The sequence below is a fragment of the Myotis nattereri genome (genome assembly GCF_964212035.1).
Source record: "Myotis nattereri genome assembly, chromosome: 4".
NCBI lineage: Eukaryota > Metazoa > Chordata > Mammalia > Chiroptera > Vespertilionidae > Myotis > Myotis nattereri.
Window position 1 is genome coordinate 55,313,649 of NC_138079.1, and position 25,410 is coordinate 55,339,058.

Sequence of the window (25,410 nt, forward strand, 5' to 3'; positions counted from 1 at the left end):
GTTTGGAGAAGTATCTATTCAGGTCCTCTGCACATTTTTAAATTGGATTGTTTGTTGTACAAGTTCTTTATAAATTTTGGATATTAGCCCCTAATCATTGGCAAATATTTTCTCCCATTTAGTAGGTTGTCTTTTCATTTTGTTGGTTTCCTTTGCTGTACTAAAACTTTTTAGTTTGATGTAGTCTCATTTATTTTTTCTTTTGTTTCTCTTGCCTATATATGTCAGAGATTTTACTGCCTATGTTTTCTCCTGAGAGTTTTATGAAGGTGGTCTAGTTTTTTTGCATGCATCTGCCTTTCACAGGTGTGTTTTAGAATGCTACCTTTTTTTAAATCAGTTTTTCCAACAGAGGATCTAGTTTTAGTTAATATTTTATTTGGAGCCATCACCAAAACTAGGTGTAATCTGTATTTAAATGAATATACTCCAGAATCAAAGAGTAAACTAAACTATAATAATTCATTGCTGGGGACATTAGATTGTCACCAGTAGTGTTACATACACTGAAAGCATTTTAAGACATATTTCCAAGCAAATCAGGCCAGAGAACCCCATTTTTTTTAGAGAGACTTCTTTTCTTAGATGGTACAAGATATCCGGGGGTGGGGCAGGGGTAGACAGGTGCCAAGAGGTCACTGAGAGCCAGAGAGCAGAGAGAAAAGCACTGACCAAGGGTTGGCAGTCCAGTGCCTTCCACCCACCCAGTCCATCTCCCTCGTGAAAATCCTCATGGAAGTATTAGCGGTGATGTTGGGGCCATTCTCCAATGGGTGATCTGATTTGGCTAACCAGTGATTAATTCAGATTTACCTTAACAGAAGGACAAAGAACTTGACGATGCCCTGGATCAACTTTCGGACAGTCTAGGGCAGAGGCAGCCTGATCCAGATGAGGACAAGCCAATAAAGGATAAAGTCAAGGTAAAGAAAATTTAAGGCTTTTTTTCACAGCATAGAATACTCTACCCTCTACACACACAAAAAAAATAACTTCCAACTTTGTCTGGAGTTAGTGAATAGTTGGAGAACTTTCATTTTTCCCCCTCTCTGTGGTCTATGTTGTATTTCTTTACTTCCTCGGTGAGGACTACGCTGTGTCACAGATTCAGGCAAATGTCCTGTTTGTGAGGCCAAACCTTGTTATGATGGAAAAGCATATGACACCCATAAGTGTGCATTTCTTAGGTGTGCACATCGTGGCAGAGGTTTCCCGAGAAGCCTTCTCTGCTGGCATAACTAACTGTGTGCAAATTCCCAAAGGAAGAGAGCGTGGGACCAGGAGTTCAACACTGTGCAGAGGTGTGTCTGCAAGGCACAAACTGTTATCTCTCCATATCTTATACAACATGTGTTTATACTTAACATACAATATTCAACAATCCATTTAGCTTGGAGCCAGGAAGTAAACTGACCATCCAAATTGGTGTCCCAAAAACAAGACATTTCAAAAATCATTACATAGGAATACTGAATGTGAACTTAGCCTATATTTGAAAAATGAAACTTAAAAGATGCAGAAAAACAAAATCTAAAGCACTCCCTGGGCTGGGGAGAGACCAGCCACACCCCACTGAGGTGGGATGCTAGGCTCCAGGTGCTGCTTACTTAACAGCAGGTATTTTCTCACTTGCAACACCAGCGGTCAGCGCATCCAGTCAGGGTTGCTAAAAAATAGTGGCTACCTATCTAAAGCCAAGCTACAGTGACTTAATTCTTTTGTTTGAAAAGTGAAACGCACAGTAAAAGGTATTTTATGCCCTTGAATTTTATCTCTTTACATGGTTTCTGGAATAATTATTTAATAATTTACTTCCGTTTAAAATACAGGTGGAAAATTCACAGATGTAAACTGACATAGAAGCACATGGGTTTACTTTTTTCCATCAACTGATAGTATGTTCAAGTCATGCATTTTGTTCTCTTAAATAAAAAAGATCATATGTTTTGCCTCAGAAAATAACATACAATAAATGCTGAAAATGCTGCATTTCACAATAAGCAAAGGAGGAAAGGAATAGTAATTATATCCATTCAATGTTTACAGGAAAGAGCGAAAGCTGAACATAGAGACAAGCTGGGAGAAAGAGATGACACTATCCCACCTGAATACAGACACCTCTTGGATAACGATGATAAGGTAAACGAAGGCAAATGTCTAGATCGGATACATATAACAAAGCCTTTTAAATTCAACCCTCACTTGACATGACTAGGAAGGCACACTTTAAGAGTAGCATAAAAATGTAATGTGACTATTTTTAATGTGCCCATGATAAACAGGCTTTCTAGGATTCTATTTAATATTTATTGACGCCAATATTGTTTGATGTTTCGTTATGTGGACACCGTGGTGTAAAGAGAGTTGAATAATGTGCAGTCACTCACTGATGCTCAACAGAGATTCCAAGGCATGTACACAAATGAATTCTTTTTACAAGAAAAGACTATCAAAAAGAATAATGGTATTTGTAATCCTAACTGAAGCAGAATCTCCCTGTTTAAGGAGCTAGGATTGGAATAATTAATAGGGCAAATAAGGCACCTGCAAACCTGGGGTCTCCCTTTCTTCCTTCTCCTACACCCACAAAACCCTATCCTCAATCATAAGTCCCATTTCTATAGCTACACATATTCTGTCAAGAAATCCTGGCCTTTGCCTCTAACAGAAGCCAGTTTTTCTTAGGTCAACCTGGCCTGTATCTCTCCGCATTCTGTTTGGCTCCTAGCTTCAAGTCAATTAGATGACACATCACCCTTTCCAGGCCTGTTCATCAAATACAAACAAGGGAGTCCAAGTTACATCCGTCTTTCTGTCCTGCATTTAGTTTATGGGGGTTACCAGCTTGAGTGTCTCTCTTACAGGAGGAATCCATTCTCCTTGCTTTCATTCAGTATTCCTCATGATAGCAATTCTGCACCCAGCTACAATCCTCCCTGCTTTGGTAGTCCCACCTGATCCTGCTTGAATTGTTGGGAAATGAATTATTTAATGTCCTTGCCTTTGTAGATGGGAAAAATCCCTGACGGGTTGTGCTCTGCAGACTGCTCCTCAAATCCTTCTGACCTATAATAAGCTGCAGTAACTAAGCCATAAAATCACAAGTTGCTTTTGTAATATTCTAAGTAGAATTGTAACACATGATGGCAGAAAGTTCCTAAACAGTGTTTCTTTCACCTCCAGGACCAGACTCTCACTCTTGCTTTTTCTCCCAGGAAACTGCAATAGTTATAGGGTGGTAACTAAGCAAAGCTGGTGGAGAAGGGTAGCGACCCAGGTTGTCAGTTGTTGCAAATATATCCTCTCCAAGTCAAGTCATTGGATAATATTGATTATATAAATGCTGACTACACTTAAGTAAACCTTTACAAAAATTTATGTCTAATCAACAGTCTGCTTTGCTTTTAAGGACAAACCAGTGAAGCCACCCACAAGGGAACCAAAGGTAAATACCATAGGCGCTTATTTCTATAAAAAGATTTTTTACAATTTAGAAATATTTATTGAATGCCCACCCTGTGCTTGGTGTGATGCCAAGAGTATTTAAGAGTGTATTATTTTCTTTCAGTCAGTCTTCCCAAGAACCTTTCAAAATAGGCAGTTTCATTTTCCATATGAGAAAACCAGGGCTCTGAGAATATTAAGCAACTTGCTGTCCATGGTTTTTGTTTTAATGTCTCCCTTGTAAAACATCACTTCATTAGAAAAAGAATGTCATCAAGTTTTTTTTTAAGAAGGGGTGTGGAAAAAGGTACTACCCAGCATTTTTTTCCTTGCTTTCTTCACTGGTGGTTATGTCTGTTAATGTTTCAGAAACCTGCAGATGATCAAGACCCCATTGATTCCCTCTCAGGGGATTTTGACAACTGTTCTTCAAGTACAGAAACCTCAGAGAACACAGCAAAGGTACTGTACTTTGTCATACTGACTTTCTTTGAATGTGTGTCTACACATATAATTTTAGACTATAAAGTATATTGATGCCATAGAGGAAAACAATTCTACTACCCTGAAAACACTACTTAGTACATTTCTTGTCTTTCCATCTCTATATATTTTATATAGTTGTATTTAGAGTCCATAAAATACAGTGCATAACGTTATTTCATAAATGTTTTCCATGTTGCCATCATTTTTTACTGCCACACTATATTGCTGTACAACAATGCTTCCTCCTCATCCCTCGGGGCCCAGTTCAACTATCAGCTCCTTCAGGAAGGCTTCTCTTACCACATCTTCCTTCCCTGCCATCTGGGTTACCTATGGTCACATGTGTATTACACCACTCAGCTGTGTACTTCACTTGGTAGTGATATGCCTTTTACCTCTGTGCTCAGCATTAGCAAAATGCCTGGTATATAAAAGATGTCAAAATGTGTTTATTAGTGAATGAAAAAAATATGTGTGTGGCATTTTACCTTTATATTATACCCTTCCATAAATCAGGAGAAAAAGTGAAATTAACCGTAGATCTCGGTTTGCTATTATGTATATCTCCCAATCACTGAATTTCCAGTCCTTCCCCTATTGCAGTGGTTCTCAACCTTCCCAATGCCGCAACCCTTTAATACAGTTCATGTTGTGGTGACCCCCAATTTCATTGTTACAAATTGAACATAATTAAAACAATGTGTTTTCCGATGGTCTTAGGCGACCCCTGTGAAAGGGTCGTGCGACCCCCAAAGGGGTCGCGACCCACAGGTTGAGAACCGCTGCCCTTTGGATGATTTAATTCCTAGTCTGCCTCAGCAACTGATTTCTCATTCCTGGAAACTCAAATAATGTCTTTTTGGTGAGTGGGCTTTATTTTTATACATGACTTCCCCCAGCTATCTGTGGTTATCTCCATTTCTCTTTGTAACACTGAAAACAATGTCCTATTCTTATTCTTGATGAGCAACATAAGGTCTGGGTGAATCACAGGCATCATGGAAATTGTCAGAGCATCAGTGTGACCCACATTTCCCGCATTTTTATCCTCTTACCTCCAACCTTAATCACTTCTGTATACATTCATCATTGTTCAAAAAATCCTGACTAAAACGCCCAAAGTTTTTAATTATTTAATTGGAGATCTCCATGCTACTAAAAATAGTAGTCTGAATTGATAGATGGATTAATGATGGCAATAGCCTCATTACCTTTCCTTTGCTTTAGGACAAAGACAAGAAGACTGCTTCCAGCTCCAAAGCACCCAAGAATGGGGGGAAAGCAAAGAATTCTGCAAAGGTAAACAGAGCACTTAAATATATTACAACTTAATTTAGCAGTTACAAGTGGCATTTATCATTTTAGTCATTTAATTTCTGATTGGAATCTATTTAGAATAAAAATTTAAGCATTAAACACTACCTATCCCATGTCTTGGTAAAGAAATTGAAGTTTTAAAGACTTTTTTAAAAAAACTAACTGGTACTTTAGAAACCTAAATGAGCATTCTTATCACAACCGTTAAAACTCCACTAGAGTCACCCTAGCTGGTTTGGCTCAGTGGATAGAGTGTCGGCCTGCAGACTGAAGGGTCTCGGGTTCGATTCTGGTCAAGGGCACATGCCTGGGTTGTGGGCTCGATCCCCAGTAAGGGGTGTGGAGGAGACAGCCAATCAATAATTCTCTCTCATCACTGAAGTTTCTATCTATCTCTCCCTTTTCCCTTCCTCTCTGAAATCAATTAAAAAAAAAATTAAAAAACAAAACAAAACACACCACTAGAATCCTATTCTGATCTGGAGAATATCGCACAAAGTACTGATGGTGTCCCATGTCAGGTCTTCACACTCCCTTCCCAGCCACATCGCCCCTGTCTTCAGATGGCCTTGCCTTCTACTTCAAAAAGAAAATCCCTAAGGTCCTCTTCCCACTTACCCATTGACTAACCCTCTCTCCCAGCAGTCAATAATCCACTCCCTCCAAAATCTTCAGTTTCTTCATCTCAATTTCCCCCCTTACAGTAAATATGTTTAAGTTCTTTCCTCATTCTAAAAGCAATATTCAAACTTAGTAGCCCTCTGCCTATTTCCCTCCATCCTTGAAAGATCCAAGATTTGTTTCCTCATCTTGAGCTCTGCCTGAGATCAGCAGTGACATGCTGTTAACTATATCATTAATCTCTCTTAGATCTGATGCTGTCATGTGATTGAGAGTTTAGGGAATACTGGGATGGGTGAATGCGTTTTGCACCTTCACCTCTCTAAAGACCCAGGCCACCACTTCCAACTGAACATTTCCACTTGGATAACACATTGACAGTACAGGTTCATATACTGCAGTTCATTAAATCTAAATTACCATCTATAAAATAAACCATTACTTTGTGAATCATTAAGGGGGAAAAAAGTCAATTTGATTATGAAATGCTATTCATTGAAAGAACCATTGCAAATTCAGATATTTTAAAAGGCGGGGTGGGATACCACCAGAGAATATGGTTATCTAAATTTAAGAATATAGAAGTAGTATATAGAATTAGGGAAGATCTTAGAGTTTCAATACTATTGTATATGATTTTTCATGTTGCTCTAGAAAGTAGAACTAATGCTGAGTGGAAGCTTTAGGTTCCAGTTTCAAGCTTCTCCTATTATTTAAATTATTCAAACTGTTGTCAGTAAAGAAATGGAAATTGGATTAGATAACTTCTGGACCCATTCCAATTCTTAAACATATGATTCATATGGTTACTACTCTGATTCCCTAACTATCATGGGAAACTAAAGGTACAGGTTTAAAACCAATAGCCCAGCTACATCAAAACTGTACAATTAGACACTTCCAATTCAAGATGATAACACAGGAAGAGCCTGAACTCGCCTCCTTCCATGGACACGGAATCTAAAACTATAGGTGAAACAATTTCCTCTGAAAATAAATCCAGAAACTAGCTCAGTGACTCTTACTCATTGGACAAGTGAGAAAAAAAAAAAAACACCCACATCAAAGGTAGGAGAGGCTGATATATAATCTTGCATAAACCTTACACCTAGTATGGCAACCCAGAACTTCTCACTGAAGAACTTAGTTTGAAGCCCACTTTGGCACCCGAAAGACAAGGCCCCCAAACATCTAGCTTTGAAAGCCAACAAGGCGTGTCGCCACAAAGCTCTGGCGAGCTGATAACATGGTCCTGAAAGGGCTTGCACGCTTGGACTCAACAGCCCAGCACAGAGGCAGCCAATTGAGAGGCCCCTAAACTTTTTGTGAAAGAGGCTTAAATGGCTTGTGAGCCTGAAGGTTAGGCATCTAGCACAGACTAGGGGCCGGGGCATTACTTACCGGGGACAGAGGCTGATGGGTACCGTCGTTGCTCTCCTTTGCTCCAGCCAGCAGTGCCATCTTTGTGCTCATCCACTGCTTCCCTGCAGCTTGCCAGTAGCTCCTGGAAAGGAGCTTGCACCTTGCTCTGGTGCCTCAGTAGTTGCAGCTGCTCCCAGAGGACACTTCTAGATCACCTAGTTCTAGATCACCAGTGCGACTGAACCCTGGGGGTCCCACAGAACTATACATTTGCATTCTTTAAAAGCTGCTGCCTGAGGGTCTGGCTTCTGGTCAGCCTGAACCTAGGTCCTAACTGGGACCCTCCCCGCTTTGGAACTCTGACAGATCTCTGCACCCCCTCAGCTACTGGGAGCCACTTCCATTACACAGGCTGCTTGGACAATCACAGAGGTTTGAGAGACAACTAATAGCTAGAACAAGGTTCAATGATAAGGGAGTGGCCTCATGGAGGAGATGAAGCTTAAGACCGGAAGAGGTGGCCATTCTATCTAAAGCATAGAAACCAACAGTATCAGGAAATGAAGAAAGAGGAATGTGTTCCAAATAAAACAAGATAAAGCCACAGAAACTGTCCTTAACCAAATGGGGATAAGGAGTTCAAAATAATGGTCATAAAGATGCTCATCAAACTCCATGAGACCCACAGAGGAGGAAACTGGGTGAACACCGAACTTTAACAAAGAGTCAGAAAATATAAGTACCAAATAGAAGTTACAGAGCTGAAGAATACAATAACTGAACTTAAATATACACTAGAAGGGTTCAACAACAGACTAATAGAAGAAGAATCAGAGTAGCAAAACGAAAAAAGATGGAAAAGAAAATGAAGATAGCTTAAGGAATTTATGGGACAACATTTGCATTATAGGGGTCCCAGAAGGAAAATAGGCAGAAAACATCCCTAACTTGGGGAAGGAAACATCCAATCTAATGTTGTAAAGGTGGTAGACTAGTCGGTTAAAAGGCAAAGGGTAAAAAATAACTAACTACAGTAATTAAAGGATATATACAACATTAGAGGATGTAAAATGTGACATCAAAAATATAAAATGGGTTGGGGGTGTAGAGCCCTGGAATGGATTCAAATTTAAGTTATCAACCTAAAACAGACTGTTATAAATATAGGTTGCCTCATGGTAACCACAAAGCTGAATGATACAGTAGATACACAAAAAATAGAAAGGAATCTAAGCATACCACTACAGAAAGTCATCAAATCATAAGCAAGATAGTGAGAAAAAAAGAAAAGGAACTGCAAAAGAGCCAGAAAACAGTTAACAAAATGGCCATAAGTACAAACCCATCAATAAATACCATTCCTTTAAATGTAATTTTCCTATCAAAAGACAGATTAAAAAAACTCAAAAAAATACAAGACCCATCTATGTGCTGCCTATAAGCAATTCACTTCGGATCTAAGGATATACATAGACTGAAAAGTGAAGGGATGGAAAAAGATATTCCATGCAAATAGAAATCGAAAGAAATCTGGGGTAGCTATATTTAGACGAAATAAGCTTTAAAACAGACTGTGACAGAGTGATGTCAGCATCCTAGCCGTGTGAGTCGATCCTTTTTCCTTTCCCCTTCGATTTACAACTCTTCAGACTTTCATAACCGAGCACATGTGACTGCAGAGGATACCTGATGGGTCCTTCCGTCTGTGCATCTGAAAAGGGGTGGATTGAACTGCAGGGGAGGTAGAGCCAGGAGAATGGTGGCATAGTGGCAACCTTGCTGGCAGAGGAGGTGGAGGGGGAAGAAGTAGGTGGGGATCTTCCCAGCAGTGCATGCTGCAGCAAGGGGGGCCCAGTGCTCTCTGAGGAGAGACTGCAGTGATGATTTGGGGGGATGGAGACAGAAACAGAACTGAGGATAACTCACTTCTGCCTGAATTACAGCAAAAAGTCTGCCAACAGACTTCCAGGACTCCCCTACTCGAGGATCCCCCTACCCGGCCATGGGCACACCCAAAGCCCCATGTGCTAAGCATGTATCTCTCCCCACACTGCCACCAGCCTTTCAATTTTTTTTTTTAAAGCCAGCTTATTTTCACAGGCACGCTCCCAACTTTAGCAGCAAATCAGCTCTAGTAAGAGAAACCAAAAACTTGTGCTGTACAGCCAATGTCTGGAAAAGTCTAAGTATTCTAATTGCCAGTCAGTTAAACAGAATCACAGTAAACAAAGCATCACCTGAATAAGAAAGGCATTTGTTACTTCAAATGCGATGGTAGAGGCACATTTCATCGAACACTATGAAAAACCATAGCAATACAGTATCACAAAAAGAAAACCACAACTTTGCAGCAACCAAACTCAAAGACATATGGAATATTCTTATCTAACTGATAATTCAAAATAGTTGTTATGAAGATATTCAACAACCTATCAGAAAACTCAAGCAATTCAATTAACTAATGGAATAATTAATGAACAGAGGTGTACTTTATCAAAGACATAAAAATTGTAAAAAAGAACCAACCAGAAATTCTGGAGCCAAAGAATTCAATAAATGAGATACAGAATACATTAGAAAAGCATTGGAAATGGGGCAGATAAGATTGAAGAAAGATTAAGCAGTCTGGAGGATAGAATCTAGAAATTATTCAGGCGGAAGAGGAGAGAGAACTAAGACTTTAAAGGGGAAGAAACCCTATGAGAGCTGTCAGACTCCATTATAAAAGGCGATGTAAGAATAATGGGTCTACCAGAAGGAGAAGAGGGCAGAGAGTTTACTTAAAGAAATAATAGCTGAGACTTCTCAAACCTGGGGAAGGAACATAAAAGTCCATGAAGCTAATAGAACGCCTTATTATCTTCTCCAAGACATAGTATAATGAAACTGTCAAGAGTCAATGATAAAGAATTTTAAAGACAGTCAGGGATAAAAAGAAAAGAATCCCCATTAATATACCAGCAGATTTCTCAGCAGAAACTCTATAGGCCAGGAAAGAGTGGAATGACATAGTCAAAGCATTGAAAAATGAAAATTGCCAGCCAAGAATATTCATTTTGGCCAAGTTACCCTTCAGATGTGGAGATATAAAGACTTTTCCAGACAGACAAAAGCTGAGGGAGTTTGTTGCTTGGGCACTGGAAGCTAGAACTGCCTTTCAAGAAATGCTGAAAGGAGTTCACACTGAAAAGCAAAGAGAACAGTACACAAAACGTTGATTACAGTGATATTCAAAATTAGAAAATGCTAATTCTCAGAAAGGTGTGTTAAACAATTATAACATAAAGGTTAAAGGAAAGAAGCATTAAAAATACAGCTGCTACAATTTATAACAAATTCACAGCATAAAAAAGATGATAAGTCATGTTAAAATATAAAAGGGGGGAGTAAAAGGGTACAACCTTTATAGGTGAATAAAGATAAGTCGCTATCAGCAGAAAAAGGAATTTTTCAATTTTTAAATAATTTTATAATTTCCCAATAGATTTTGTCTGTGAATGAAATGAACAAAGTGTTTACAATAATTGTCAAGGCAAAGTTGATTATAACACAAATTTCTTTGTAGTGTCAATATTCTGTCAATAACATGATTCTGGCCACTACACACACACAAACACACACACACACACACACACGCGCGCGCGCGCGCAGGCAGTGGGTTTTTTGTTTGCTTGTTTGTTTGTAAACTGCATGGTAACCACAGAAATATATAGAGCAGAGACACAAAACAAAAAATGGTTGGTAGGGGTGGGGCAAATGAACAACTATCAGCTTAAGAAGGTAGACAGATCAGAAGGAAAACAACAGAGTTATGAAAAACCAGAAGGCAAGATACAAAATGACAGCAGTAAGTCCTTACATATCAATAATCACCTGGATTAAGCTCACCAATCAAAAGGCACAGAGCAGGTGGAAGAATTTTTTTTTTAAGGACCCAATTACACGCTGCCTACAGGAGACTCATTTCAGCTCTAAAGAGACACAGAGGTTCAAAATGAAGGGATGGAAGATAATATTCTAAGCAAGCAGGAGCCTAAAGAAAACAGGTGTAGTCATATCAGACAAAATAGACTTCACACCAAAACATACAAATACTAACAAATCTTAGGGGACAGATATACAATAAACAACAATATAGTAAGGGACTTCAATATCACATTATCAGAAATGGATAATCAGACAGAGAATCAACAAGGAAATGTGGGAATTGAGCCATACTTGAGAACAAATTGACTTAACAGACATACAAAGAACATTCCACCCAATAGCAGCAGAATACACATTCTACTGCTGCATTTGGAACATTCTCCACCATACATCATGACAATTTTATGAATTTTGTGAATCACAAAAATTAGCAAGTTTAAGAAGACTGAAATCATACCAACTACCTTCTTTAACTGCAATGGTACGGAACTAGAAATGAACAAGAAGGAGAGAGAGCTATAAATATGTGAAAACTAAACAGCACTCTGAACAACCAATGGGTCAAAGGAGAAATTAAAAGAGAAATAAGAATTATCTCAAAACCAGTAGAAATGGAAATACAGCATGTCAAATCTTGTGGAATGCAGCAAAAACAGTTCTGAGAGGAAAGTTTATAGCAATAAATGCATATATTAAGAACTTAGAAAAGTCTGAAAAGAAGAAAAAAACCCAACCTAACCTAAATCTACTAGTACACCTTGAGGAACAGATGAACAACAAATTAAGCCCAACATAGAAAGGAAATAAAAATCAGAGTGGAAATAAAATAGAGACCAGAAAAACAGTAGAAAGGATCAACAAAACTAAAAGCTGGATCTTCAAAAAGAAAAAAAATGACAAACCTTTATTACTTACTAAGAAAACAGAAGACTCAAATAAATAATATTAGAAGTGAAAGAGGAGATATTACAACTGGTACTACAACTATTCATAGGAACATAAGAAATTACTATCAATAATTATGTGGCAACAAATTACATAATCTAGAAGAAATGATAACATTTCTTATCTACCAAGACTGAATCAGGATGAAACAGAACATCTGAACAGACCAATGAAGAGTAAACAGATTGGATAAGTAATCAAAAAATTCCCAATACACACACACACACACCAGGACAAGATGGCTTCACTGGTGCATTCTATCAAACATTTGGAGACGAATTAACACCAAGCTTCCTCAGATGCTTCCAAAATAGCAGGAAGGGAGAACACTTCCAAAGTCATTCTACGAGGCCATCACTGCCTTGATACCAAAACCAAATAAGGATGAATATAGATGCAAAAATTCTCAAAAATATTAGCAAACTGAATTCAGGAACACATTAAAAGGATTATACACCAGGACTAATTGGGATTTATCCCTGGATGCCAGGAGAGTTCAACATACGTAAATCAATAAATGTAATGTATCACATAAATAAAATTAAAGATAAAAATCACATGATCATCTCAATAAATGCAAAAAGAGCATTTGATAAATTACAGCATCCTTTCATGATAAAAAAAAAAACTTAAAATATAGGGTATAGAAGGAACATACTTCAACATAGTAAAAGCCATATCCAACAAACCCAGAGCAAACATTATAGTCCATGTCAAAAAACCCACAAAAACCTGAAGCTTTTCCTGTAGGATCAGGAACAGGAAAAGGGTGCCCACTCTCCTACTCAATACTCTATTCAGTACAGGGGGTCCTAGCTAGCTCGTTTAGGCAAGACAGCGAAATAAAAGATGCTCAGATTGGAAAGGAAAAAGTAAATTGTTTGTGTTTGCTGGTATGGTTTTGTATATAGAAAATCCCAAAGAGTCAACCAAAAAAGTGTTGGAACTAATTAGTAAATTTTCAGGATAAAAAAAAAAATCAGCATGCAGATATCACTGGTATTCCTTTACACTAATGATGAAACATCTGAAAAAGAAAATATCCCATGCACAGTAGCACCAAAAAACAGTAACACAGGAATAAATTTAACCAAGAAAGTGAAAGATCTGCAGACTAGAAACTGTGTGACGGCTGAAAGATATCAAAGACCACATAAACCAATGGTGAGATATCCCATGTTTATGAATCAGAAGAATTAACATTGTTAAGATGTCCTTACCACCCAAAGTCTATCAATGCAATTCCTACCAAAATTCCAATGGCAGTTTTCACAGCAATCTAACTTCTATGTATTTGTCCAAAGAAAATGAAAACACTGATTCTGAAAGCTATGTACAGCCCCATATTCACTGAAGCAGTTTTTATAAGAGCCAAAATATGAAAACCTAAGTGTCCATCTAAGGATGAATGGGATTTTTAAAACTGTGACGTATATATGCAAAATAGAATATTATTTGCCCATAACAAAGAATGAAATTTTCCATTTGTGACAACCTGGGTGGACCCTGAAGACATTAGGTTAAGTGAAATAAGTCAGGAAGACAAATAACATATGATCTCACCTACATGTGAAATCTAAAAGTTGCTCATGCCATTATCTCAAATAGATTAATCTGCTTATTATTTGACTTCAGTTATACAAAGCATATGACCAACCCTTTCACAAAAAGTAGAAAGCATAATAACCCTCCATGCTGAGTGGGTTAGCTGGCCAGCAATACCTCCCATTGCAGGGAGAGGAATCACTGTAGAATGAATGAACAATTCCATCCAAGAACACCTACATATTCTTTTTTTTAATTACCTTGGTCTTAAAAAAACAAAACAAAACGGAAGTCTAAAGAAAAACATTTAGAATCACTTAAGGTTATTTTTAACTTATAAACTTGAAGGGGAAGAATTCAGAGTGTTTTGGCTAAATACAAAAATAATTAGAACCATCTCATTTTCCCTAATTGACTACCAAGTTTTGCCCCTTTAATTTTTAGAAGCCCATCTCCTCATAAGGATCTTCTGGTTGATCAGTTTTATGATACTTAATCCAGAAAAGAAAGAGCTCTATCATGGTTTTGCTTTCCCTTTTAGGCAAAGGAGGAAACTTCCAAGCCAAAAGCTGATGAAAAAAATGCAAGTTAAAGTTCACACTATTTGGTAAGTTGGATGTTTGTTGCAAATGAGGGCAACGGTATCTTCTACCAACCTAATGTGTTCTAGGCGAGAGAAACTACGTCTACTTCTTGAGTATTTCATGTTCTCAACTATTGGCATGAAATGCACATTGCAAAATCTATAGAGTAATTATCTGAAAAGCACAAAATGGGATGATTGTGCTGTTGAAATATTAAAAAACAATCTTATAATAAGAGCTCTTTAAAGTATTAGGCCAGGCTCTTGAAGAAAATGACCATCTAAGTCTAGCTGACTCTTTGAAACCCAAATGCTCGTAATTTTGCAGATTACTGTTGCAAAGCAAAATTAGCATGTTGTATTACCTCTTATAGTAAAATGCCCCTTGTTATTGATACCAAGACATGAGGGGTGAGGAGAAGTACCCCTTAAGGTCTGGTGGAAATTACAGGGTTTTTGGAACCAAGGGCAAAGGAAAAGATTGACTACTTTTGGCCAAATACTATGTTTGATTATACGTTATGGTGACTCAGGAGCTTGCATTGATGAGGGAATCTCTGAGATCTATCTTGAGAGCTGGACCCTTAACTTGAAAAAGAAGAGATCTTATTCTAAAGTATAAAAGCTTATAATTGCTTGCCAAACAAAGCCTAAAGGAAATAAAAATAGATTTTTCTCACCATGTTCCACTTTTAGTTCCCATAATGAGGGAGGTATGCTAATGAGAACTACTCTAAAGACTCCCTCCAAAATTTAAAAAAAATATATGAATAATCCACTTTCATGTTTACTTCTAGGAAATTCCTTCTTGTCTATATATATATATATATATATGCTTTTGCTAAATGTTACATTTATTATGCCTTGTAACAACAACAAAAACTACATACCAAAGTGGTTCACTGGATTTTTCTCTGAATTTTTCAAGGTATCTACATATAAAATCTTCAGCTGGTGGTTGGTGACTTCTGAAGAACAAAAGGCTTTGACAACGAATTTTTCTGGGTGGCTTCTAGACAGTGATCTTTGTTGAGTTTTTTTGACATCCTAAACGTTGGTTTGTTATTCTTTTCCCAGAAAGTGAATTTGCCTGGTTCACCTGTGCTATTGTACTGAGTATTGATAAACTTTGAATTTTTAAAAATTGCCTGCAGTTGGGAGAGAAGGGAACTTTATATTTCTAAGAGATATATTTGATAGTTTCTTAAAGCAACACACACACAAAAAAAAATAACAGGAAAAACCTTTGCAAAATTTTGCACATTCTACACGCAGTGCCTGTAAATCTCATTAGTATTTTTGGTTTGCACTTAATTTGTTGTTATTGTTAGCATTTGGAAAACAATGCTGTAAACATTCGTCAATGTTCTGATTTCTCATTACCCCTTTCCCCTTGGGCTTTTGAACTGTACTTGATGTTTCTCTGGGTTAATGTTTATAAGCCCATTAAATATTGTACATCGGGCACATATCTCCTCTTGGGCTGCTAATAATGAATTGATAGGTAACCTGGACAGACCAGGAAGCACTGCGCCTCTTTTCAGGTTAAACTCTTTGCCAGAGGTTAGGACTTATGCACCTTATAACCGCGCAAAACATACTTACTGAGACTTGAATCAAGTCAGAAGAGCAAGATACAGACTATATTTCACTGCATAGCAAGTCCCAAGAATAAAATCTACTCAGAATATTCATATGGCTTGAACTCTGTTGGTTTACTATGTTACGCTGTGCTTCCACTCACGCTATATAAAACCTGAGTAGCGGTTGTTTGCTTAGTCTGTTGCACTGTATAGCACCTGCCTTTATGGGAAGTTAGGTTTACCCAATACAAAACCAAACTTCTGCTTTAAAAAAAGAAATCTGGAATTTATAAGTTTGCTCCCTTCCCCCTCACAGAAACTTAAGAACTAGGCTCTGTTGTCCTGCAACTTCGAATGGTTTCTTAGATCTTTCTGAATTGCTCATGAACATAGCACTGAGGTCATTGATGAGATTTTGATAAATAATTTCATCTTTACTTCCCGGTAGTGAATGCAGGAAAAGATATCAGGTACATATCATACACTGATTTGGAATTTCTTATTTCAGAGAGCACAGCCTTCCTTAGCCTTTGTGTGGAGGTTTTATTTATTAGGACTTAGCTGACTTCAGTAAATATATCACCACCAATACTGTCTAATAAGGGGGGGAGAGAGACAAAAACAGTAACACTGCTTATAATGGGTGTCAAATTTTGTTAATACCCTTATAAATTCTTTTTAAAAATCATGCAGTACCTATGGGATTTCAAGCTTCACCCACTTTAAATGCTATGTCTGTCCCATCAGAGACACGGGGCATTTTTCTATTATTCTACGTCTGGGAAATATAAGCCAGTGTTATGGTGACTGAACAGACCTCTTCAAGGCACTGACAAGAAAATAAAACACATGTTTCCTGAGTGATTTTAACTATGTCTCTAATTCTTCCATTTGGGTAGTACAAAGTGGGGTGTTTTTGTTTGTTCAAAAAGGTAAAACCTTGGACACTGACAGATGTGTTTGCAAGGATATGGCTGCAGTATTATTAACTTGATGCATATATAGTATTTTTAAACAACAATACCAAAATCCCGAGATTTAAGGAATGCCTGTAAAAGTAAACATTTAAGGTACTCTGAATATGCTTTTTTTGTTTATTAGAAATGTCTTCAAGAGTTGGGTGTTTGTAATTAATGATGGCTTGAGTCAGCTTCAGCATCCAAAGCAGTCCTTTTCACCCATCTAATTAGGAGGAAATAATTGCAAATATCTGCTTACAGGTAAATTATAACCTTTAATTACCAAACAGGTTTTGCACATTGTTGTGGCAATATTGTGTCCATTTAGGAAATGGACTTCGCCAAAAGCAACGGAAAGTAGGTTCCTCAGGTGACCAAACTGAAGATCACTATTTCCACGTTTCGTATTTCATTAACCAAGATGTAAAATACAATTAAAAATATTTTACACTCAAATCTTGGCTTTGTATGTTTTTGGAAGGAAAATGCCTGGGGTAGAAATTACCAGTGATTTCTGTTTCTGTTTCTCAAACCATTAAACCATGCAATATGTTTTAAAAAGGAACTGTAAACGCATTTAGGTCCAGAACAGTCACTATTCCTCATGTATCAGAACACATTTTGACATTTTCCCTATCACATTCCTTTATCTTAAATTCTGCAGTACATTAAAAATTTCATAAAAGACTTCTCATTTAGAGGAATATAAGCAAATATTTTCAGTTTCACAATACATCATCATTTACAGAAGACTGCAATGACTTACTGGCAATAGGTGGCAATAATGAGTAACTCAGGAATTGTAAACTAGGCCAAATAATGAGCAGGGAGGGGAAGCAGCACCTACCTAAGGACCAACAGCTCTCAGTTTCAACTTCAAGCGACAGGTTCCTTCTCTAGACCTGAAGGCACTCTGCTGTTTCAGAAGGGACACTATTGGTCAGGATCCCTGAGGAGTAGATGACACTCCAATTAGGATTACTTGAGGAGGGTGTCATACAAGGTGGTGTTTTGTTTTTAAGCAGAGGCAGGGCAGGGACATATGGAAACCACAGGTACAGCCAAGACTAGTAAAAGCCAGGCTGCCACTTCTCCCCTCATCCTGAGGGGATGAGAAGGAAGCAGTTGCTAGAAGGCAGAGATGGGGGAGACTCAGTGGGCAAAGGGGCCACCTCCAGAGCGGGAGACCTTCAGTGGAGGCCAGCCTGAGGCAGCCTGAAGGGAACTAGGGGAGTACATCCACCTCCTCTCTCCCACCCCAGCTCCAATCTGCCTTCCTGGGAGACTGACCACAAGCCAGAGGGCCAGGAAGCCCGAGGAGGTGGCCCCACGTTCGCCCCAGGGCATGGGCAAAGAAGAGAAGGTAGAAGCAGATCAGACATCCTGGCTTTGAGTGTGTCTATTTAATGTGTGTTCTGTATATACACACAGATGCTAACAATCTTTTTAAAACATGGTATCTAAAAGGCAGATCCAAATGGTCACTGTTAGTTCCCACCATTCACAGAGTTCCAAGGAGACTAACAAAAACAGTTTCTGAATGACAAACACATGGGTGGGAAGGGTTTGGAGGCTGTGGGGCTTAAGTATAAAATAAAAAATAAGAATATGGTACTTTACTCTTCAGTAGTGAGAAACCCACCACGTGGGTTTACGTTGCAGGCAACACCTGTAAATGAAACACACAATAAAAATAACACATTGATGGAAAAATTAACAGCCAGGCTTTTCACAGGACCGGTCAAATGAGTAAGAAGTTAAGGAAAAGGAGGTGTCTTCAGTGGGGAGCTTAAACAGCCATCTTTAGGTTGAAGGTATTCACATTCAACAAAATTTAGGTGATTAGAGATCACAGGAACCAACTAGGAACGGATTGTTAAAGCAGTTCAAGATTTTGGTTTTGGAGCCACACTCTGATTTTATCAAAATTCTTATCCATCCAACGTATGTTTTCCTCAATGGTTTCAATTGTCTGTTGGACACAACGGAGCTGAGAACCATTTTCTTTCAAAGAGCTGAAGAATTCTTTTACCTTGTGAGAAAAAAAAATGAGTTTTTAAAATTTTGCTTTATTACATTATACAAGTCCAGGCTCGTTAAAAGAAAACTGAAGCCAAAATTCCAGCATTTGTCAAAATTCTATACGGAAGGCAGTGCCAGGTGTCTGGATACGATTATGTACACAAACTTAAGCTGTATGAAATGAGCTCATGCCTCATGATGTCAAGTTTTGTGTGTGTGTTTTTTTCTCTGCAGTTTTTTAGTTTATTCACAGTTGCCAGATTCTAAAAGACTTCACTGTTTACCACTTTATAATTAAGGTTTAATTGAGTGTGTCTATTTCATGTGTACTCTGTTATAGACACACAGATGCTAACTTCATTTTTTTAAACATGGTATCTAAAGAGCAGAATGTGCAGAGTGTCTTCTTTGCCAAGCAAAACAGTTTCAACCACGTAAGTGTAGTCTTTCTCCACGGACCTGGCCTTGTGTGTGATTATAGAAACACTGTGGGGAATGGGGTTCTTAGCAAGTTATGGTGGTAATACCCCAAACTTTGCCAAGTTTTTATTATCTTAATCCACAATTCAGGTATTGTTCCCTTAAGATAAAATCCACACAAAGTTCCCCATAGGTTTAAAGAGATAAGAAACTCTTGGCTCCCTCCATGAAAATAGATTTTTGTTGTTTCATCGCTGGGTATCTGGGCCCCTTTAAGTTCACAGGAGGAATAGGCCGGCTTTGCCACACCATTGATCACTGTGCTACTCTGTTTCACCTTAAAGAGTTATTAACCTTTTCCCATAAATTTTCACAGCATTAATCCATCAATTTTTGATTTTGTAGACAGAAAGCAAGTCTAGACCAAGATGTATTGTCTATTCAGCATTGATTCCAGACAGTTAATTCCTTAAAAAACACACACACTAAAAAAATAACACCACCATGCCATAATATCACGAGTTTGAAAATAAGAGGGGGTAAGAATAGGTTTTTGAAAGACCAAATCCCAATTTTAAATGATGCAAGGTGGTTTCAAAATTATCCCAGTGCACCTTTTCAGTGAGCTTAGAGGCATGCCCTCCTGTTGCAGCAGCCTAGAAGACACTCTGCTTCTCTGTCCCAAGTTGCAGCTCAACCTTCTTTCCCCCTCAGAACTCAAGATTAACTGATATTCAGCTAAAAAATCACTCTGAGCACTCCTCAACAGTCACACCTCGACAGTCTTACCCCTTGGTCAAACTGTCTAAACCTAAGGAGCCCATCACGATAGTACCACTAAAGAACACCTACAAGACTGACAACAGAACCAGTTTTAACACTTGCTCTTACATTTTTTTTCTGACCCCCGAAGTCTCTCTCCTATATGACCTGATTTGGGAAACGCAGCATGCCATCTGAGTATTTGATTCAAAACTGCCTCCTTGAGAACATTTCCTGTGCAACATACAGGGAAAAACAGTTTTACCCTAACTTGTTTGACCTTGAGCAAATAATTTAACTTCTCTGGGACTCAGTCTCCTCATTGGTTAAATGAGGGTCATCTCTACATTGCAGAGGATGTAGTTATAGAATGCGGTAAGGTGCAGAACCTAAAACCCAGCTTGTGTCAGGGCTGCAACCTCATCCATTTAGTCACGCCTATTTACATTGGTACTTATTCACCCCTTGCCTTAGTTACTGTGCTAGAACCGAGGATGTGGCGGTGAATCGAACAAGCACCCTACGCTCAGGGAGCTTACAGTCTCCCTGGAAGACAGGCAGTAAACTCTGATTAATATAAACTGTGAAATAAACTAGGGCTATGACAGTAACTGTGGACGGGGTGGCCTGCTACACACACAGTGGTCTGGAAAGGGGACCCTCGAGCTGGGACCTCTAAAGCAGCGGTTCTCAACCTGTGGGTCGCGACCCCTTTGAGGGTCGAAAGACCCTTTCACAGGGGTCGCCTAAGACCATCGGAAAACACATATATAATTACATTTTGTTTTTGTGATTAATCACTATGCTTTAATTATGTTCAATTTGTAACAATGAAATTGGGGGTCACCGCAACATGAGGAACTGTATTAAAGGGTCACGGCATTAGGAAGGTTGAGAACCACTGCAAGGATAAAATGAGCCTTTCCAGCGAAAAGTTGGGCAAAGAGCCAGCCAGGCAGAGAAGAAAGTGCAGAGCCTTTGAGATCAGAGAAATACTGGTAGCTGGTGGCCCAGGAGCAGGGGGAGGCTGAGTGCCTGGAGTATCGAGAGACAGTGAACAAGGAGAGCAAGTGAGAACCGGCTGGAGTGGTGGACAGGAGCCAGGTCATCCCAGTTTGGGCACACAGGAAAGAGGTTTGGAATTCATTGCAAGAACAATAGGTGGGGTTACAAGAAGGGCGTCAATTCAGTTTTAAATGTGGAAAGTGGTTTGGTTAATGGCAAGTGGCAGGAGGGAGGCCAGTTAGGAGGCGATCACTATAGACCAGACTAAAAAAAATAAGAAACGCTTGTATGGGGTAAGTGGCAGAGAGAAGTGCAGAGATACAACCCATATACCACAGACAGGGCCGACAGGACTCGGGGATGGAGTAGATGTGAGGGGAAGGCAAGGCTCAGGAGGACTCCTATGTTTTAAAGGCAGTAGGATGCTCTCTATGATGGCAGTATCTCAGGCTTCTTCATTTCCATGTCCTGTCTCAGTTTGTGCACCTGATGTTTCCTATGCACACAACACTCTCTCCATTTCCTTTGATGTCCACCGAAACGTCTCCGAGTCATCCTATAAAACATAGCACCACTCCCCGCCCCAGGCACTCTCTATCCTTACCTTGCCTTAGTCCAGTGGTTCTCAACCTTGGCTGCACATTAGAATCACCTGGGACTCTTTTAAAAATCCTGATTCCCGGGCCTCATCCTCCGGAAACTCTGTTTCTTTGTTACTAATGTTGTGGCCCCACCCTGTAACAAAGAAACAATTTCCAGAGGATGAGGCCCAGGAATCAGGATTTTTAAAAGATTCCCAGATGATTCTAATGTGCAGCCAAGGTTGAGAACCACTGCCTTAGTCAATCTTCAACCTGACAAAGGTTGTTTGTCTGTAATTGTAAGTGTCTGATTCCCCTGTAGGTTTTAAGCTCCATGAGAGCAAGGGCTTTGTCTATTCTGTTCATCTTCATTCCCTAGGACCCAAACCAAGCCTGCCATATAGCAAGAGTAGGACGTCTTGAATGAATTAATGAGAAAGCAAATGAACAAGCGAGTGAATAGAATATTCTGTTGCCACAGATCTGGTCTATGGACAGCTATCTAGCTAGTTACAGCCTATGGACAACTCTGCGGTCATCACACAGCTGTAGTCCTCAATGGAGGTCCAGCTTGAGATATCATGTGCAAGTTAATTTTACAAGCCCGGGTGGGGCTGGGGACATGACATTTCTTTTGCATGTGCAAAGCACTCTTCCTTATACAGCTGGATCATGGTGTAATCAGACTACACATGAAACTATTCCTTAAAAAATTAATATTTGGCACTCAGATTTTATCTAAACGCAGCATAGTTTTGAAACCACATAAAGTTTGTTCTACGACCTTACTACAGAAAACAGTATCATAGAAGGGACACCACAAACAACCCATTGATCCGATTCCTCAGAGTTTAAGACTCAGAAAAAAGTATGTTTTTGTGGTTCCCTCTTCCCAGACAATGAGGATAACTCATGCTGTTTTCTCATTTTTCCTTGACAGCTAGGGAAGCTGTGATAACGTTAGGGTTCGAGTGCAATAAATTACCCTCCGCATAAATCCTTCAGACAGTTACCTCTTTCTGTCCATCATGTAGCTCTGTGTTCCTTTTTAACATTTATTTTATATCTGGACCTTATAAGTTGCCTAAAATTCTTTCTGAAAAGTAGATGGCATATAAATAGGTAGCAGGAAATCATGAACTTGGAAGTAGAGAACCTGGATTCCAGACCTACCTCTTTCACAATGGCTGGATGATCACTTCAGTTATTTACACTTCCAATGATCACTTCTATCATCCCAAAACGGATTCCGTATCTAAAGTAACCTTTAAGCTCTGAACTTCATAATGGCAAGGCTAAAACTTCTTAATGTGTTTGGGAAGAGGCACAGTTTTTACTAGTTCATTCACAACTGATTTTTGCTTATGTTAAAAATACTACAGCACCCAAAAGGAACACCTACCAAGCGACAAAATTCATTTCTAACTCATCACACCCTTAAAATATTTTGTCTACCCCATACTTACTCGCTAATTGTCACTTAAGCTTAAAAAGATTTTTTTTTACCTCTTCAAGCCGTGCCCTTGTGGAGAACTGATTTGTTGTTCCCATCACCATGTAGGCTATGGAAGGTGAGCCAAGGTCAAACCTAGAAATAGAAACTATCAAGTTATACTGTGAAATATTCATTCTTTCAACATATATTTCTAAGTGTCCCTTATATTATAGCATTTATATAAAAACTGGTTAAGCATGGAAAACATGGACATAATCCCTGCCCTCCAAAGGATTAAGATCTAGTTGAAAAAAATAGACACCAACAGGTGAATAAAAGATGAAGTACCCAAAAGAAAATGATAGAAGTAGTGATGCTGCACAAGTTAGACAAGGAGAGATGCAAATCAGCAAAGGTGCTGAGCAGGAGACTTCTAATAGGTCAATGGGTGTGGGAAGGGATTACTCCAGATGGAATAGAAAACCTGACTATCCAGATTCATGGGCTAGCAATGAATTAAGAGTTTTATATTGTCTAAGGATATTGTAAGGACCTCTACTTTCTAGCTTCAGTCAAAAACCCCCTTTGGATGGTCACTGTTGTTTTACAAACAAATAAAAAAAAAAAATAGCCGGGTTGAGGAACTTCCCCAGGCACAGCACAAGCTTTGGCACTACTTACTTGTGTATAAGTTTATTCCAGTTTTCCCTCAGAAATTGCCAGGCCAGTGGATATCCCACTGGGTTTCTGCCAATAGCTCTAAGAATATCTGGGAACTCTTGAGTTTTTATTACATCTCCCTTAAAACTTTGCTCTAGTAACCTAGAATGATTAGGAGAAGAAACGTTAGCAATGAATATGCCCTGGAAAAGTTATGAGAAAGTTATTCCATAAAATAATTTAAAGCCAGCCTGCCAATAACAAAGACTGAAAAGATAAATAGGTAACCAGAGCCCTGGTCAACTCGCTATAGCTATGTAACAATAAAACTGACACGCAGTATTCATAATGCACATTCTCACATATACTCTCATTTTCTCATAAGAGGAGCTAAGAAAGTATATGTTTCTAAATTTGTTATTCTTAAAGAAACACAAATATATGATATGCTCCTTTAAATATTTTTCCTGACACTGGCTTCTCCCTAATTATTTACCACTAGAGGCCCGGTGCACGAATTTGTGCACAGGCAGGATCCCTAGGCCTGGCCAGCAATGAGGACTCATCAGGGCCAGCTGGCCAAGGGGAGGGACAGGGAGAGGGACCATGGGCTGATCGGGGCCTGCCAGCTGGGGGGAATAACGGGGCATGGGAGGTTGGCTGCTGGGCCCAACGAGGGAGCCGGCCCTCAGCTCCCCTGGGAAAGGGGCCTCATCTGCAGCCACCCACCCCCCAGTTCCCTGTCCTAGCCCAGGGCCCAAAGGCCCCAGTGGGGTTGGGAAAGGAGGTGACGGTCACTGGGCTGGGCCTGGAAGAAACGGATGCCTGTGACCCACAACTGCGTGGTTTCCTGCCTCCCCACCCCCCACTTCCCTCACCACCATGCCACCACTGTGGCAGGCAGGCGGCAGGCCAATTAGGGCCTGCCATCTGGCGGGGAGGGATGGGGTGTGGGAGGTTGACTGCCAGCCCCGAGGAGAGAGCCGGCCCTTGGCCCACCTGGGGAAGGGGCTGTGTCCGCCACCACCCACCCCCAGTTCCCCGTCCCAGCCTGGGCCAAAGGCTCCAGCGGGGTCAGGAGAGGAGGCGACGGTCGCTGGGCTAGGCACGAAAGGGCCGGACGCTGATGCTACTGGCCAGCCACAGATGGTTGGCAGCTCCTGCATTGAGCAACTTCCCCCTGGTGGTTAGTGGGCGTCATAGCTACTGGTCGACCAGTGGCTCCGGTCGTTTGGTCCTAAGGGTTGCTTAGGCTTTTATATATATAAAAGATACTCCTTAGCTGTCTCCCCACTAATATAAATGTTCCCAGAAGAATAAGCAATTCCTGGTCAACAGAACAAAAATGGATGCGAGAAAGATCTGATCTAAATTAATTCCTTTGTTCATACATGAACATGAATGAATTACTCACCACTGAAGCTTTTCCTTGTTTTGGCTAATACAGAGGGCAAATTCAATTTGGTTTTTCTCGGTACTGGACAGAGAAGACTGATATTTACGATAGAGAAAATCCCATCCCTCCGTGGTCTGGGCTCCCACAGCAAACACTGCCATCGTCACATCATTGGGCAGCCTGTGGGAAAGAGCACACAGGCAAGAGTCAGAGTTGCAGGAACTGTGTTCAGATGCAGAAAGGTGACCAATTATGAACGGATAAATGGCCGCGGGATCAGAGAAGCCACCCTGGAAATCTAAACAAAAATAACCTTTCCTTCCGTTAAATTTTTTGAAAGAGGCAAGAGAAAATACC

The 25,410-nt window shown here is 39.6% G+C and overlaps 2 protein-coding genes across 5 annotated transcripts in view; one reads left to right on the plus strand and one right to left on the minus strand.

The window, feature by feature from the left end:
• The window catches only part of CAST (calpastatin), a 110,533-nt gene extending 93,308 nt beyond the window's left edge, over positions 1-17,225 (plus strand). For all 4 annotated transcript variants that reach the window (XM_081088663.1, XM_081088662.1, XM_081088664.1 and 1 more), the window contains 7 exons: positions 822-923; positions 2,047-2,139; positions 3,410-3,445; positions 3,814-3,906; positions 5,158-5,229; positions 14,189-14,254; positions 15,159-17,225. In XM_081088663.1, the coding sequence (XP_080944789.1) occupies positions 822-923; positions 2,047-2,139; positions 3,410-3,445; positions 3,814-3,906; positions 5,158-5,229; positions 14,189-14,239 (447 nt within the window). In that variant the 3' untranslated portion in view covers positions 14,240-14,254; positions 15,159-17,225. The remainder of the gene's footprint in view (positions 1-821; positions 924-2,046; positions 2,140-3,409; positions 3,446-3,813; positions 3,907-5,157; positions 5,230-14,188; positions 14,255-15,158) is intronic.
• ERAP1 (endoplasmic reticulum aminopeptidase 1) overlaps positions 16,913-25,410 on the minus strand; it is a 32,765-nt gene continuing 24,267 nt past the window's right edge. Inside the window, exons 15-18 of the mRNA XM_081088661.1 lie at positions 25,072-25,233; positions 23,679-23,819; positions 23,069-23,150; positions 16,913-18,804 (exon numbers count right to left, since the gene is read on the minus strand). Coding sequence (XP_080944787.1) covers positions 18,649-18,804; positions 23,069-23,150; positions 23,679-23,819; positions 25,072-25,233 — 541 coding nt within the window. The 3' untranslated portion in view covers positions 16,913-18,648. The remainder of the gene's footprint in view (positions 18,805-23,068; positions 23,151-23,678; positions 23,820-25,071; positions 25,234-25,410) is intronic.